The sequence below is a fragment of the Anomaloglossus baeobatrachus genome, chromosome 4, assembly GCF_048569485.1.
Source record: "Anomaloglossus baeobatrachus isolate aAnoBae1 chromosome 4, aAnoBae1.hap1, whole genome shotgun sequence".
NCBI classification, from domain to species: Eukaryota; Metazoa; Chordata; class Amphibia; order Anura; family Aromobatidae; genus Anomaloglossus; species Anomaloglossus baeobatrachus.
The window spans coordinates 299,947,446-299,961,315 of NC_134356.1; the positions used below are offsets into that span (position 1 = coordinate 299,947,446).

The window sequence follows — 13,870 nt, forward strand, 5'->3', positions numbered from 1 at the left end:
TAGCAGCCGGGAGGCAGGTAAGGAGAGTTTACTCGTTCCTGTGGTGTCACACGGAGCGATGTGTGCTGCCGCAGGAACGAGGAACAACCTCGTTACTGCTGCAGTAACGATTTTTGAGAATGGACCCCCATGTCACCGATGAGCGATTTTGCACGTTTTTGCAACGATGCAAAATCGCTCATCGGTGTCACACGCAACGGCATCGCTAATGTGGCCGGATGTGCGTCACCAATTCCGTGACCCCAACGAGTTCGCATTAGCGATGTCGTAGCGTATAAAGCCCCCTTAATATAAGGGCTTATTCACATGCTGTGCTTTTTCCCTTTAGTTTTGATGCAGAAAAAATGGATAGCATTATAGCAGCAAAATGAAGGAGATTTCTGAAAATTTCATGCACATGCTGATTATTTTTCCCCTGCAAATTTGAAATTTCCCAGTGTTTTGCGAATCTGCAGCATGTCAATTCTTTCAACATTTTTGCAACATTTTTCAGTCATTGCCATTATTTTAGTAAAAAACTAAAGCAAAAATGCACATTTTATGCAGCATTTTTCCTGCCAACATTTTAGCTTTTGCAGCTGAAAAATAGTCTGAAAATACTAAATGTATACACATACCCTAAATGGGCAAATCTTTATTCATTCAAACTGCTGAAGTTTGAGGCTATGTGCAAACATGGTATTTTGTTCTGCGTTTTTTTCATGTATTTTTCCTTGCTTATTTTAATCAATAAAAGAAAAGAAAAAAAAGCATCCTAGCAAAGCCTGAGAATCCTGACTTGCTGTGCGCACGCTGCTTCATTTTTCCTTGTCGATTTTGTTGCTGAAAAAAGAAGCAGCATGTCAATTGTTTCTGCGTTTTTTTTTCTGTGTTTCTATAATTCCCTGCAGTTCTTTATCACTACAGCGGATTATAGCACAGCACTTCGCATCACACATTGTGCATAGAGCATGGTGTGTGAGGCTCTCTGTAGCGCAGTAACCCTGGGTCATCATGGGGACGACCCATGGTTACCATGACAGCTGTGATCGCATTACAGGGACCGGTAAGCAATCCCTCTCCCTGCCTCCTGTGATGGCACTGATTGCAGCATTTAGGGAGTTAAACTGCTGGGAATGGTGCGTGCACCACTACGGGCAGTGAAAACTGGTTCCCAGCTGTAATATCAGCCAGAAACCTGGCGGCAATCGCGGGTGTACAGCGCCTGAACCCCTGCAATTGCCATGACTAAAAAAAAAGCACAAAAAGCAGGAAAAACCGCATATGAAAAGACACCAAATAAAAAAAATATGCAATTTTTCTGCTGTCTTTTTCCTGCCAAAACATGCCTTTTTATGTGCAGAAAAGAAGCACACAAAAAAACAACGTGGACACATAGCCTAAAGGCCGCTTTACACGCTGCGATATCGGTACAGATATCGCTAGCGTGGGTTTCCGCCCCCATCTGTTGTGCGACACGGGCAAATCCCTGCCCGTGCCGCACAACATCGCCCAGACCCGTCACACGTACTTACCTGCCCGGTGACGTCGCTGTGACCGGCGAACTGCCTCCTTTCTAAGGGGGCGGTTCGTTTAGTGTCACAGTGACGTCACAGCAGCGTCACTGAACCGCCGCCCAATAGAAGCGGAGGGGCGGAGATGAGCGGGACGTAACATCCCGCCCACCTCCTTCCTTCGCATTGCGGCCGGGAGGCAGGTAAGGAGAGGTTCCTCGTTCCTGCAGTGTCACACGGAGCGATGTGTGCTGCCGCAGGAACGAGGAACAACTTAGTTACTGCTGCAGTAACGATAATTGAGAATTGACCCCCATGTCACCGATGAGCGATTTTGCACGTTTTTGTGACGATGCAAAATCGCTCATAGATGTCTCACGCAACGGCATCGCTAATGCGGCCGGATGTGCGTCACAAATTCCGTGACCCCAACGACTTCGCATTAGCGATATTGTAGCGTGTAAAGCCCCCTTAAGGTTTAATTTATATCTCGCGAGAAGCTAGAATTGGCTTTCAAGTTATTTACCAACAGAAAGCCATCTGCGATATCAGAATATGAAGCAGGTCTGTACTTTACCTGTCCTTGGTACAAGCCAGCATCTTGTATAGTGCTCTCGGGTTTATTTAGAGGTTCAAATGTATTGCTCATATATTTGTTCCACAGTCTGGTCTCTTTTTCATCTGGAATAGTGAAGATTTTTCTCATCTCCTTCTCAATCATGTCTGAATGTTGTGATAGAAGCATATAGATAAGGATTAGGTGGAAGACGCCATTCACATTGATAAACATTGTCATGCTGATCACATTGCGTCACATGTGCAATGATGATGTCTCAACAGGGCTGCTAATCGAAAGAAGATGTAGGGTGGTGATTCTCAGGGCTACCATCCAGTGGCCACAGATTACTGACTTGGCTTATGTATTGGTTCTTACAAATTGATTTGCACAGATTCTAGAAAAATATCTTGCTAAAAAAGTATGTGTGATAATCTGGAGGCAGCCTCCTATGATCAAGGAGAATGCTGACACAATGTCTATCCCGATCACTGAGAGAAATGTGCAGTGGCACAGTTATCGCTCTCCTATAGTCCAACGCATTTCAGTCTGATTGGTGCAGGGCAGATAAAGAAGCTAACACGACCTGGATACCATAAAGCTGCATGTCCTGGTAGCTTACAGTGCTGCAGTGTATACTGAGTGTGAAGCAGAGGTGTGTGCGCTTATATGCAGCGTTTTCAATATGTTTGCATTGCAGAGTATACATAAAGTTTGTGCTGTAGAGCTATATGTATTGTACAATACACATGCTGCAGAGAAACACTAAGGCTGCTTTCACACTACGTTTTTTTAACATGCGTCCTGAACGTTTTTTTCACGCAAAAACGGATCCAGTGCAAATGCGTTTTCATTTTAATGCATTTGCAATGGACTCGCGTCAACATGCGTTCACATGCGTTTGCGTGCGTTATAGTGAGGATCCAGAGACTTGCAGTTTTTTAATATTTTTCAAAAACGCTACTTGTAGCATTTTTGAGCTGCGTCCAAATACTGCAAATTGCTGGATCCTGACTATACTGCACGCAAACGCATGTGAACGCTGGCCTGCTGATAGACAGGATCCTGCTTACTCTACTGAGCACGTCCAGAAACCAGCCTGGCGTGATCAGTCTCTCACTCCCCCTCCCTCTCCTCTCTCTCTCCCCCGCCTGACAGCTGCGGACACTCGTAACCAAGATAAATATCGGGTAACCAAGAAAAGCACTTCTCTTAGTTTCCCGATGTTTACGTTGGTTACGTGTGCAGGGAGCCCGCCTCCTAGCAGCTGTGGATGCTCGTAACCAAGGTAAATATTGGGTATCCAAGCAAGTTACCTGATGTTTACCTTGGTTACGAGCCTCCGCAGCTGTCAGATGCCGGCTCCCAGTCTATCACGTTCAGTTCCCTCACTCCTGATCACATGACTCCTATGCCCGCCCATAAACTTAAAGTGACAGGATCCTGCAAAATAACACATGCGTTTGCATGCATTTTTTTCCAGTAAAAGCTTTTACAGCAAAAAAACGTTCATGACGCATGTTAAAAAAAAACGTAGTGTGAAAGCAGCCTAATAGATCAATTACTTCTCTATTGTAACCTAGTGTATTAAAATTATTGATAGACCCCTCCACTTCTTAACACCACTAGAGAATTTTTAATTAGTACAAAATGTTTTTGCTATTCACTGAAAAATACAATCACTCATTCTCAAAAACTTACAACTACATCAATGGAGAAAAAAAGAATAGTTTTCTGAATGAAAAAAGTAGGCCACAGCCTTAGGACATGCTCACACGTCATGTAATGCTAGTGTAACGCACGGTAGTTGAAGCATTGTTTTTCCTTAAGCATGGTCTTTTTTGTAGCGTTTTTTTTTTCTTCTAATTTCACATATGAGATAACTATAAAAGCCGCCTGAATAATGGTCAGGTCACTTCTCTTAGCAGATGCACGGGTTTCAAAGCCTGAATCGGCTAGAAGAAGTTACAAAAAACAGAACACGTGTACAGAAAGTGGTTTTGACATTACTGTGCATATGCTGATTATATTTTATATTTGAGCGCTTTTTCAGGAGGGTTTCGCCTGAGACAGACATTGGGTGCACATATTCTTAGGGTAATATGACAGTTCAGCTCTCCATGCAGCAAAAACTTCGCTCACATGTGGTGGGTAATGGCTGCACAATTTTATTTCGCAGTCATGCGGATTTTGGCTACCACAATTTTGTACATCTATACACGGCAAGAGCAAAATCTGTGAATTGAGCAGAGAAAGTATCATCCTCATTTCCAGGTCTTGGCACACAGCTGTCTTTTTCCGGAGTCTCTGGATTTGGGACTCCTGAATATCAATTGTTTCTGTTCCCCTGATGAACCCTGGTACACTGAAAACTAGGGAGAAACGCGTTGGTTTTTTTTTGACAATTCATATAAGTAAATTTATTACCTCTTGTGATAGGTGTGTCAGTTTGGACAGGGTCACTGTAGGTTTGGACTAGGGCTTCCCGACGGTGAATGGGGGCGCCCAAAACAGTTATGGTGTCACACCCTCCATTGCTAGGTAGGGATTTTTAGGGCTCATTATGGTCATTTGCCCTTTAAACACCTACTGATTGAAAGGGGTCATTCTTTGTTTTCCTTCCTAGCACGTTAGTATATGTCATTATATATTTATGAGCATTAACAATATTTTCATTTGACTGTCATTGCCCCTTGACCTATTATGGTACCTCCTTCAATTTTAATTTAAGTGTGTGTCCTCTTTGGGCCTTTTAACTTAATTATTAAAAGTAAATTTTTAACAGGGTTTTTATTTTGAGGTTTTTCTAGCAGAGAAAGTAATAATATGCCAAAAATATGATTTCTAATAGGTTAAACGAGATTTACTGCTGCTGTAAAAACTACTATTCTCAGCATGCCCTGGCAACCTGCATGATAGCTAAGCAGCTTCTAGTTCATAGACCTTTAGATTAAATGGTATATAATCACACTGCCATTCAAATTACAAAACAGCAAACAAGACAAAGAAGCCATACCTATAGTGTCAGCTTTACTAAATCTTCTTGTTACCACATTGTTCATGTTTCCATTCTCGCACAGCTTTAATTCAGTTAGGTAAACTTCGACTTTACAGTGCTTTACAAACATACCCTGTTCAACAACCTGGTAATGGAAACCCATAGTATATGTCAGTACAGTATGGAGCAAATACATGAGGAACTCAACAGGAAATTAATGTTTTGTACAATGAAGAGTTTTACCACTACAATTTTATATTAAAAATAGTCTATTGAATGTATTAAAGTAAAAAAAATAAATACTAGACCTCAGTTCCACTCTCTATGCCCTCTTCCACAGTTTGGCAGCAGCCTTCACCTTCTATCTGACCCAGAAGAAACAAACTTCTGAGCTGGCTCAGATGGAATGTGAGGGCTCCTGCAGGCACATCATACGCCACGAAGGAAGAAGTCAGGAGACTAGCGAGAGACAGCAGCAGCGGAATGACAGAAGAAGTCAGGAGACTTGTGGGGAAACAACGGCAGCAAAATGACCGAAGAAGAAGTCAGGAGACTTGTGGGAGACAACGGCAGCAAAATGACCGAAGAAAAAGTCAAAAGACTTGTGGGAGACAATGGCAGTGGAATGACAGAAGACGTCAGGAGACTGGTGGGAGACAATGGCAGTGGAATGACAGAAGACGTCAGGAGACCGGTGGGAGAGACCAGCAACGGAATGATAGAAGAAGTAAGGAGACTTGTGGGAGACACTGGTAGCAGAATGAAAGAAGACGTCAGGAGACTGGTGGGAGACAAGAGCAGTGGAATGACAGAAGATGTCATGAGACTGGTGGGAGACACCGACAGCAGAATGACAGAAAGAAGTCAGGAGACTGGTGGGAGACACCAGCAGTGGAATTACAGAAGTCAAAAGACTTATGGGATAGTACGGCAGCAAAATGACAGAAGTCAGGAGACTGGTGGGAGACACTGGCAGCGGGATGACAGAAGAAGTCAGGAGACTGGTGGGAGACACCAGCAGGGGATGACAGAAGAAGTCAGGAGACTGGTGGGAGGCCGCAGGATGACAGAAGAAGTCAGGAGACTAGTGCGAGACACTGGCAGCAAAATGACAGAAGACAGGAGACTAACTTGTTAGAGAGGAAGCTGCTAGAAAATGGTATGAAAGAGCAGATACAACAAAGTGATTAATGGGACAATTTGGAAAAGTGTTCATCAACAGTTTTTCTTCAGCAGAGATTAGAGATCGTAAAAGGGGATGCACACAAAGTTTGGATTTATTATTCATGCAAAACTCCTTTCTTCTGTGGTTCCTGGAGCTCCATTTCTAGACCAGAAAATTCCTTTGCTGGCACATAACCACTAATATGATGGGGTCTGGCTGATTGCTTATTTCGATAGTAAGTTCCCTTAGCTATGCATCTGCATCTGCAATGACAGGACGTGCATCGAACAACTTCTATGTCAAACACTGTAGATGAAATGAAGCTTTTTTCAAAGAAGCATATAAGCAAGTAGTATTTTGCAAAAATAAAAAGTACAAACAACTCTCTATAAGTGGACAATCCCTTTAAGCTGGCACCTCAGAGCATTTATTTAACAATTTTAAAAGCACCACTACAGGGTTTACTTTTTTTTCAGTGCTGGAGGTGCTTCAAATGTAAGGTCCCTGACTAACTCTCCGGCATCTTCACATTTTATCAGCGACGCTCTGGTCCCGCGGTGTCGTCTTGTGACTACAACTTCTGACTGGTTGTGATCACAAGCTCTCAATTCAAGTTTATGAGAGCCAGAACAAGGCTCTCAAAGACTTGCATTGAAAAGTGACTTCCACGTCACAAAAGGCTGTGGACTAATGGGAGCAGAAGGTGAAGACACATGCAGATGACTATAAGGTGTACTTTGCACATTACGACATCGCATGCCGATGCTGCGATGTCGAGTGCGATAGTCCCCGCCCCCGTCGTACGTGCGATATCTTGTGATAGCTGGCGTAGTGAACATTATCGTTACGGCAGCTTCACATGCACTCACCTGTCCTGCGCCGTCGCTCTGGCCGGCGACCCGCCTCCTTCCTAAGGGGGCGGGCCGTGCGGCGTCACAGCGATGTCACACGGCAGGCGGCCAATAGCAACGGAGGGGCAGAGATGAGCAGGATGTAAACATCCCGCCCACCTCCTTCCTTCTCATAGCAGGCGGGACGCAGGTAAGGTGATGTTCCTCGTTCCTGTGTCTTTACACACAGCGATGTGTGCTGCCGCAGTAACGAGAAACAAGATAGTACCTGACGCTGCACCGGCATTGTGGAAATGTCGGAGACTACACCGATGATACGATAATGACGCTTTTGCGCTCGTTCATCGTATCAAAAAGGTTTTACACACTACGACATCGCAAGTGACGCCGGCGTTGCGTCACTTTCGATTTGACCCCACCGACTTCACACCTGCGATGTCGTAGTGTGCAAAGCCGGCCTAAGACCAGGGGCAGAGACCTTAGATTAGAAGAACCACTCCAGCGCTGAAATAAGAAAAAAAACAAACAAACAACACAAAACACTGTAGTGGTGCTTTAAGTATTTAATATAAGAACAAAATGTGCCTAAAACTGAAACTTTATAGCGCCTTGATATCTTGAATATTTCCGCATCATACAGTATAAGGCTATTTCCCACGGGAGCTTGTTTCTGCGGATTTTGCCGCGGAAAACATGCGGACTTTTCTGGATTTTCCAGATAAATCCGCAGGTTTTAGCATGTACAGACACTCCCCATGTTATCCTATGGGACATGGGGAGTGTCTGTGTCCACGCTGAGGAAAAGTGCGGCTGTGGAATATGCTGCGGATGTCCCGCAACCGCACGTAACTGCATGTCAATTATTCCTGCGGAATTACCTGCAGAAATCCCGGCCCTCCGCTATGGAGATAGACGCCGGGACGTCCGCAGGTAATTCGCATGAAAGTCTGCAGGTTTACCGCAGCTATACCGCTGGAATCCCGCAGCTAAAAATAGCTGCGGATGCCGGCGGGCAGCTGCGGGAAACATGCGCTCGTAACTGCGGATACATCCAGGGATATAGAAATGGATCATCACCAAGAGCAGCTCTATTCCATTATTGGTAAGGGACTTGGCATTGCACACAGACACAAGGCAATGCACACCACTGATTTCCATTTACCTTTAGATATAAAATCCATTCTACATCCAGGATATAAAAATAACAGCGATTTTTTTTTTTTGGGAGCGATTATTGCAGTGACTGCAGACACACTCCCTACACTCACATAGCTCTGACTGCATATCCAAGATCCAGAATGCTGAGGAGCACGTGCAGTGACTGCAGACACACTCCCCACACTCACATAGCTCTGACTGCATGTACAGGATCCAGAATGCTGGGGAGCGTATGCAGTGACTGCAGACACACTCCCCGCACTCACATAGCTCTGACTGCATGTACAGGATCCAGAATGCTGGGGAGCGTATGCAGTGACTGCAGACACACTCCCCACACTCACATAGCTCTGACTGCATGTACAGGATCCAGAATATTGGGGAACATGTGTAGTTATTGAACACACACTCCCCATGCTCACGTAGCCCTGACAGTATGCAGAGGATCCAAAATACTGAGGAGCATGTGCAGTGACTGCAGACACACTCTCCACACTCACATAGCTCTGACAGCATGTACAGGATCCAGAATTCTGAGGAGCATGTGCAGTGACTGCAGACACACTCCCCACACTCACATAGCTCTGACTGCATGTACAGGATCCAGAATGCTGGGGAGCGTATGCAGTGACTGCAGACACATTCCCCACACTCACATAGCTCTGACTGCATGTACAGGATCCAGAATATTGGGGAACATGTGTAGTTATTGAACACACACTCCCCATGCTCACAGAGCTCTGACAGCATATACAGGATCCAGCATGCTGAGGAGCATGTGCAGTGACTGCAGACACACTCCCCACACTCACATAGCTCTGACTGCATATACAAGATGCAGAATGCGAAGGAGCATGTGCAGTGACTGCAGACACACTCCCCACACTCACATAGCCCTGACTGCATATACAAGATCCAGAATGCTGAAGAGCATGTGCAGTGACTGCAGACACACTCCCCACACTCACATAGCTCTGACTGCATATACAAGATCCAGAATGCGGAGGAGTATGTGCAGTGACTGCAGACACACTCCCCACACTCACATAGCTCTGACTGCATATACAAGATGCAGAATGCGGAGGAGCATGTGCAGTGACTGCAGACACACTCCCCACACTCACATAGCTCTGACTGCATTTACAAGATCCAGAATGCTGAGGAGCATGTGCAATGACTGCAGACACACTCCCCGCACTCACATAGCTCTGACAGTATGCAGAGGATCCAGAATGCTGAAGAGCATGTGCAGTGACTGCAGACACACTCTCCGCACTCACATAGCTCTGTCAGCATGCAGAGGATCCAGAATGCTGAGGAGCATGTGTAGTTATTGCAGAAACACGCCCCATGCTCACGAGCTCTGACAGCGTGTGGAGGATCCAGAATGTTGGGGAGTGTGCACAGTGATTATAGACACACTCCCCGAACTCACACAGCACGCAGCGGATAACGAATGCTGGAGAGCGTGTACAGTAATTGCAGACACACTCCCTGCACTCACACAGCTTTGACAACAACGGCTTCCGCGCCATGTGTGCATAGAAGGAGACTGCTGGGGACCGGTTTCAGAATAGTCTTCGTAAATCACTTCGCACAGCTGGGAATTTCCTTCCTCCAGCAAAGTCTATGAGATTTTTATTTTTGTTGTCTACACTGGGCATGTTTTGTTGGCTGCATCTTGGCTGCGTTTTTGAAGATGCACCCAAGATACAGCATGTCAATTCTTCTTGCATTTTTGAAGCGTTTTGGAGCCCTTCCAGTCAATAGATTTGACTATTGGGCAAAACGTGGTAAAACGCGTCAAAAACGCATTGCGTTTTTGATGCACTTCAGGTCTGCACCAAGACAAGTATGCACCATATAAGTATGATGCATTGAATTAGGCTGGAAGGGACTTATAAGTATCTGCATACATAGACACTTTAAACAAGGTTTGTGTTTCTCTTCACTTTCACCTTTACCCTCTGATCCCTAAAACCCAGTAATGACCTGGTCATCTCTCCCTCCATTCTCCCCACCCATCTTAACCTCTCCTCAGATCTGTTCCTCCATTTTATACCCTGTGTCTCCAGACACACACGACCACCTCACACCCTTTCCTGTTCCCACTTACTAATACTCTCTCTGCTTCTCCTCACTGCTGGAGATATATCCCCCAATCCTGGTCCTGCTCACCACATCCCCATTGTCACTTCGAACCCTCATCCACGATCTATGACAAATTTTTGCAACCTTTCTAACCTTATACCCATTCATCCGACCCCCACCCCCCCAGTACCACTAACAGGAGCCCTATGGAACGCTCGCTCCGTTTGCAACAAACTTTCCTACATCCATGATCTTTTCATCACTAAAACTTTCTTTCCTTGGCCTCACTGAAACCTGGCTCACTCCCTCTGACACAGCCTCTCCTGCAGCACTTTCTTATGGTGGTCTCCATCTGTCTCACATCCCCTGCCCCAGTAACAAGCATGGTGGAGGAGTTGGGTTTGCTTCTGTCTGACCAATGCTCCTATACACAAATTCCACTGCCACCCTCTGTGACTCTTCCCTTTTTTGAGGTGCACTCCGTCCGCATCTACTCCCTCTCCAACCTCCAACTGGCTGTCATCTATCGCCCGCCAGGGCCAGCCACCACCTTTTTTGACCATTTCAACCACCTGGCTACTACACTTCCTTTCCACTGACATCCCCACTATCATCATGGGCGATTTCAACATCCCCACTGACACTTCTCACTCATCTGTCTCTAAACTTTTAACACTCACTTCCTCCTTCAGCCTCACTCAATGGTCTTCTTCAGCTACTCACAAAGATGGCCACACGCTGGACCTCATCTTCACTCGTCTCTGTTCCTTATCTAACCTCTCTAACTCACCTCTGCCTTTGTCTGACCACAACCTACTCACATTCTCTTCCCTCTCTTCTCCAAATACACAACCCCCCTTCAAAACCTTTCGCACCCTCGCAAAAATCTCAATCACCATGATTTCCACTCTCTTTCTCAGTCCCTTCTCCCTCTCGCAGACATTGCATCCTTACACGATGCAAATGCTGCAGCCACTTTATATAAACACTACAATCTCTGCAGCTCTTGAATTGGCCGCCCCCCTCACACATACCAAAACTCGCACAATCAACAGACGACCTTGGCACACGAGCCAGACTAAAGAACTGAGAAAAGGCTTCAAGAAATGCTGAATGCAGATGGAAGGTCTCATTCCACTGAGCACTTCGTTGCATATAAAGATTCCCTCACCACTTTCAAGTTTGCACTCACTGCTGCAAAACAAAACTACTTCTCATTCCTGATATCCTCTCTCACAACCCTAAACAGCTATTCAACACTTTCAATTCTCTCCTCCGTCCCCCAGAACCACCTCCCTCTCCTCTCATCTCAGCTGAAGACTTTGCCTCTTTCTTCAAGCAGAAGATTGACAACATCAGAGCAAGCTTTGGCCACAATCCCCACAGCCCCTCATCATAGCTACTCAGCCTTCTTCCTCCAAATCCAGCTTCTCCCCATGACAGAAGATCATCTTTCCACTCTACTCTCAAGATCACATCTAACCACCTGTGCACTTGACCCGCTCCCCTCGCACCTCATCCCCAACATCACCGCAGTCCTCATCCCAGCCCTAACCCATCTCTTCAACCTATCACTATCAACTGGTGTATTCCCTTCATGCTTTAAACATGCTGCAATCACACCCATCCTTAAAAAGCACTCTCTTGACCCATCCTCAGTGTCTAGCTACCGCCCCATATCTTTTCTCCCCTATGCCTCAAAACTACTGGAACAGCACATCCATCTTGAACTGTCCTCATACCTGTCTTCCTGCTCCCTCTTTCACCAGCTACAATCTGGCTTCCAACCGCATCACTCTACTGAAACTGCCCTGACGAAAGTCACTAAAGACCTACTAAATCACAAAAGCCAAGCGACACTACTCTGTCCTCCTTCTCCTGGACCTGTCCTCTGCCTTCGACACGTAGACCAGTCCCTCCTATTACAGATTCTCTCCTCTCTGGGCATCCCAGACTTGGCCCATCTTGGATCTCTTCATACCTAACCGACCGAACTTTCTGCATTTCTCACTCTCACACCACCTCCTCATCCCACACTCTATCCGTTGGTGTCCCCCAAGGTTCAGTTTTTGGACTCCTGCTGTTCTCCATCTACACCTTCGGCCTGGGACAGCTCATGGAGTGCCACGGCTTTCAGTATCATCTCTATGCCGATGATACTCAGATCTACCTCTCTGGACCTGACATTACCTCCTTACTAACCAAAATCCCACTATGTATCTGCTATTTCATCCTTCTTCTCTAAGCGATTCCTAAAGCTTAACATGGAAAAAACAAAATTCATTGTCTTTCCTCCTCCTCATTCAACTCCTCCACCAAGCCTATCCATCAAAGTTGATGGCTACTCACTCTCCCCAGTTTCACAAGCTCGTTGCCTTGGAGTAACCCTCGGCTCTGCTCTATCCTTCAAGCCACACATCCAAGCCCTCTTCACCTCATGCCGACTACAACGCAAAAATATCTCCCGGATCCGTGCCTTCCTTAACCAAGAATCAGTAAAAACATTAGTACATGCCCTCATCATCTCCCGCCTCGACTACTGCAACCTCCTGCTCTCTGGCCTCCCTTCCAACACTCTTGCACCCCTCCAAACTATGCTGAACTCTGCAGCCTGATTAATCCACCTCTCTCCTTGCTATTCCCCAGCCTCACCACTCTACCAATCCCTTCACTGGCTTCCCATTGCCCAAAGACTCCAGTTCAAAACATTAACCATGACCTACAAAGCCATCCACAACCTGTCCCCACCTTACATCTGTGACCTAGTCTCCCGGTACCTACCTGCACGCAACCTATGATCCTCACAAGATCTCCTTCTCTACTCCTCTCTTATCTCCTCTTCCCACAATCGCATACAAGATTTCTCCCTTGTGTCCCCCATACTCTGGAACGCTCTACCCCAGCAAATCAGACTCTCTCCTACCATGAAAAGCTTCAAGAGGAACCTGAAGACCCACCTCTTCCGACAAGTCTACAACCTACAATAACCCTCAGTCCTGTACACCACTGCGCAACCGGCTCTGTCCTCACCTGTTGTACCCTCACCCATTCCCTGTAGACTGTGAGCCCTTGCGGGAAGGGTCCTCTCTCCTCCTGTACCAGTCTGTTCTGTACTGTTAATGATTGTTGTACTAGTATTTATGTATACCCTTTTTCACTTGTAAAGCGCCACGGAATTAATGGCACTATTATAATAATAATAATAATAACACTATTCTTGGATGCACCCAAGATGCACTGGCAAAGAGATGCCACGTGTGAACAAAGCCTAAGGAAGCGGAGAAGCCGCTGAGAAATGGCCTCAGACAAGTCTTCCTAAAGCACCTCGTACAGCCGTGCAGGCCTTTCAATGGCTTCTGCGTCATGTGTGCATAGGAGAAGACCTATCAATCTAAGGAAGCAGAGAAGCCGCTGGGGACTGGCCTCAGACTAGTCTTCCTAAAGCACCTCGTACAGCCGGGCAGGCCTTTCAATGGCTTCTGCGTCATATGTGCATAGGAGAAGACCTATCAATATAAGGAAGCGGAGAAGCCGCTGGGGACTGGCCTCAGACAAGTC

At 46.1% G+C, this 13,870-nt stretch overlaps 1 protein-coding gene across 4 annotated transcripts in view; it reads right to left on the bottom strand.

The window, feature by feature from the left end:
- Positions 1-13,870, bottom strand: part of USP15 (ubiquitin specific peptidase 15) — a 174,443-nt gene that overhangs the window by 76,319 nt on the left and 84,254 nt on the right. For all 4 annotated transcript variants that reach the window (XM_075344942.1, XM_075344945.1, XM_075344943.1 and 1 more), the window contains exons 4-5: positions 5,066-5,192; positions 2,071-2,216 (exon numbers count right to left, since the gene is read on the bottom strand). In XM_075344942.1, the coding sequence (XP_075201057.1) occupies positions 2,071-2,216; positions 5,066-5,192 (273 nt within the window). The remainder of the gene's footprint in view (positions 1-2,070; positions 2,217-5,065; positions 5,193-13,870) is intronic.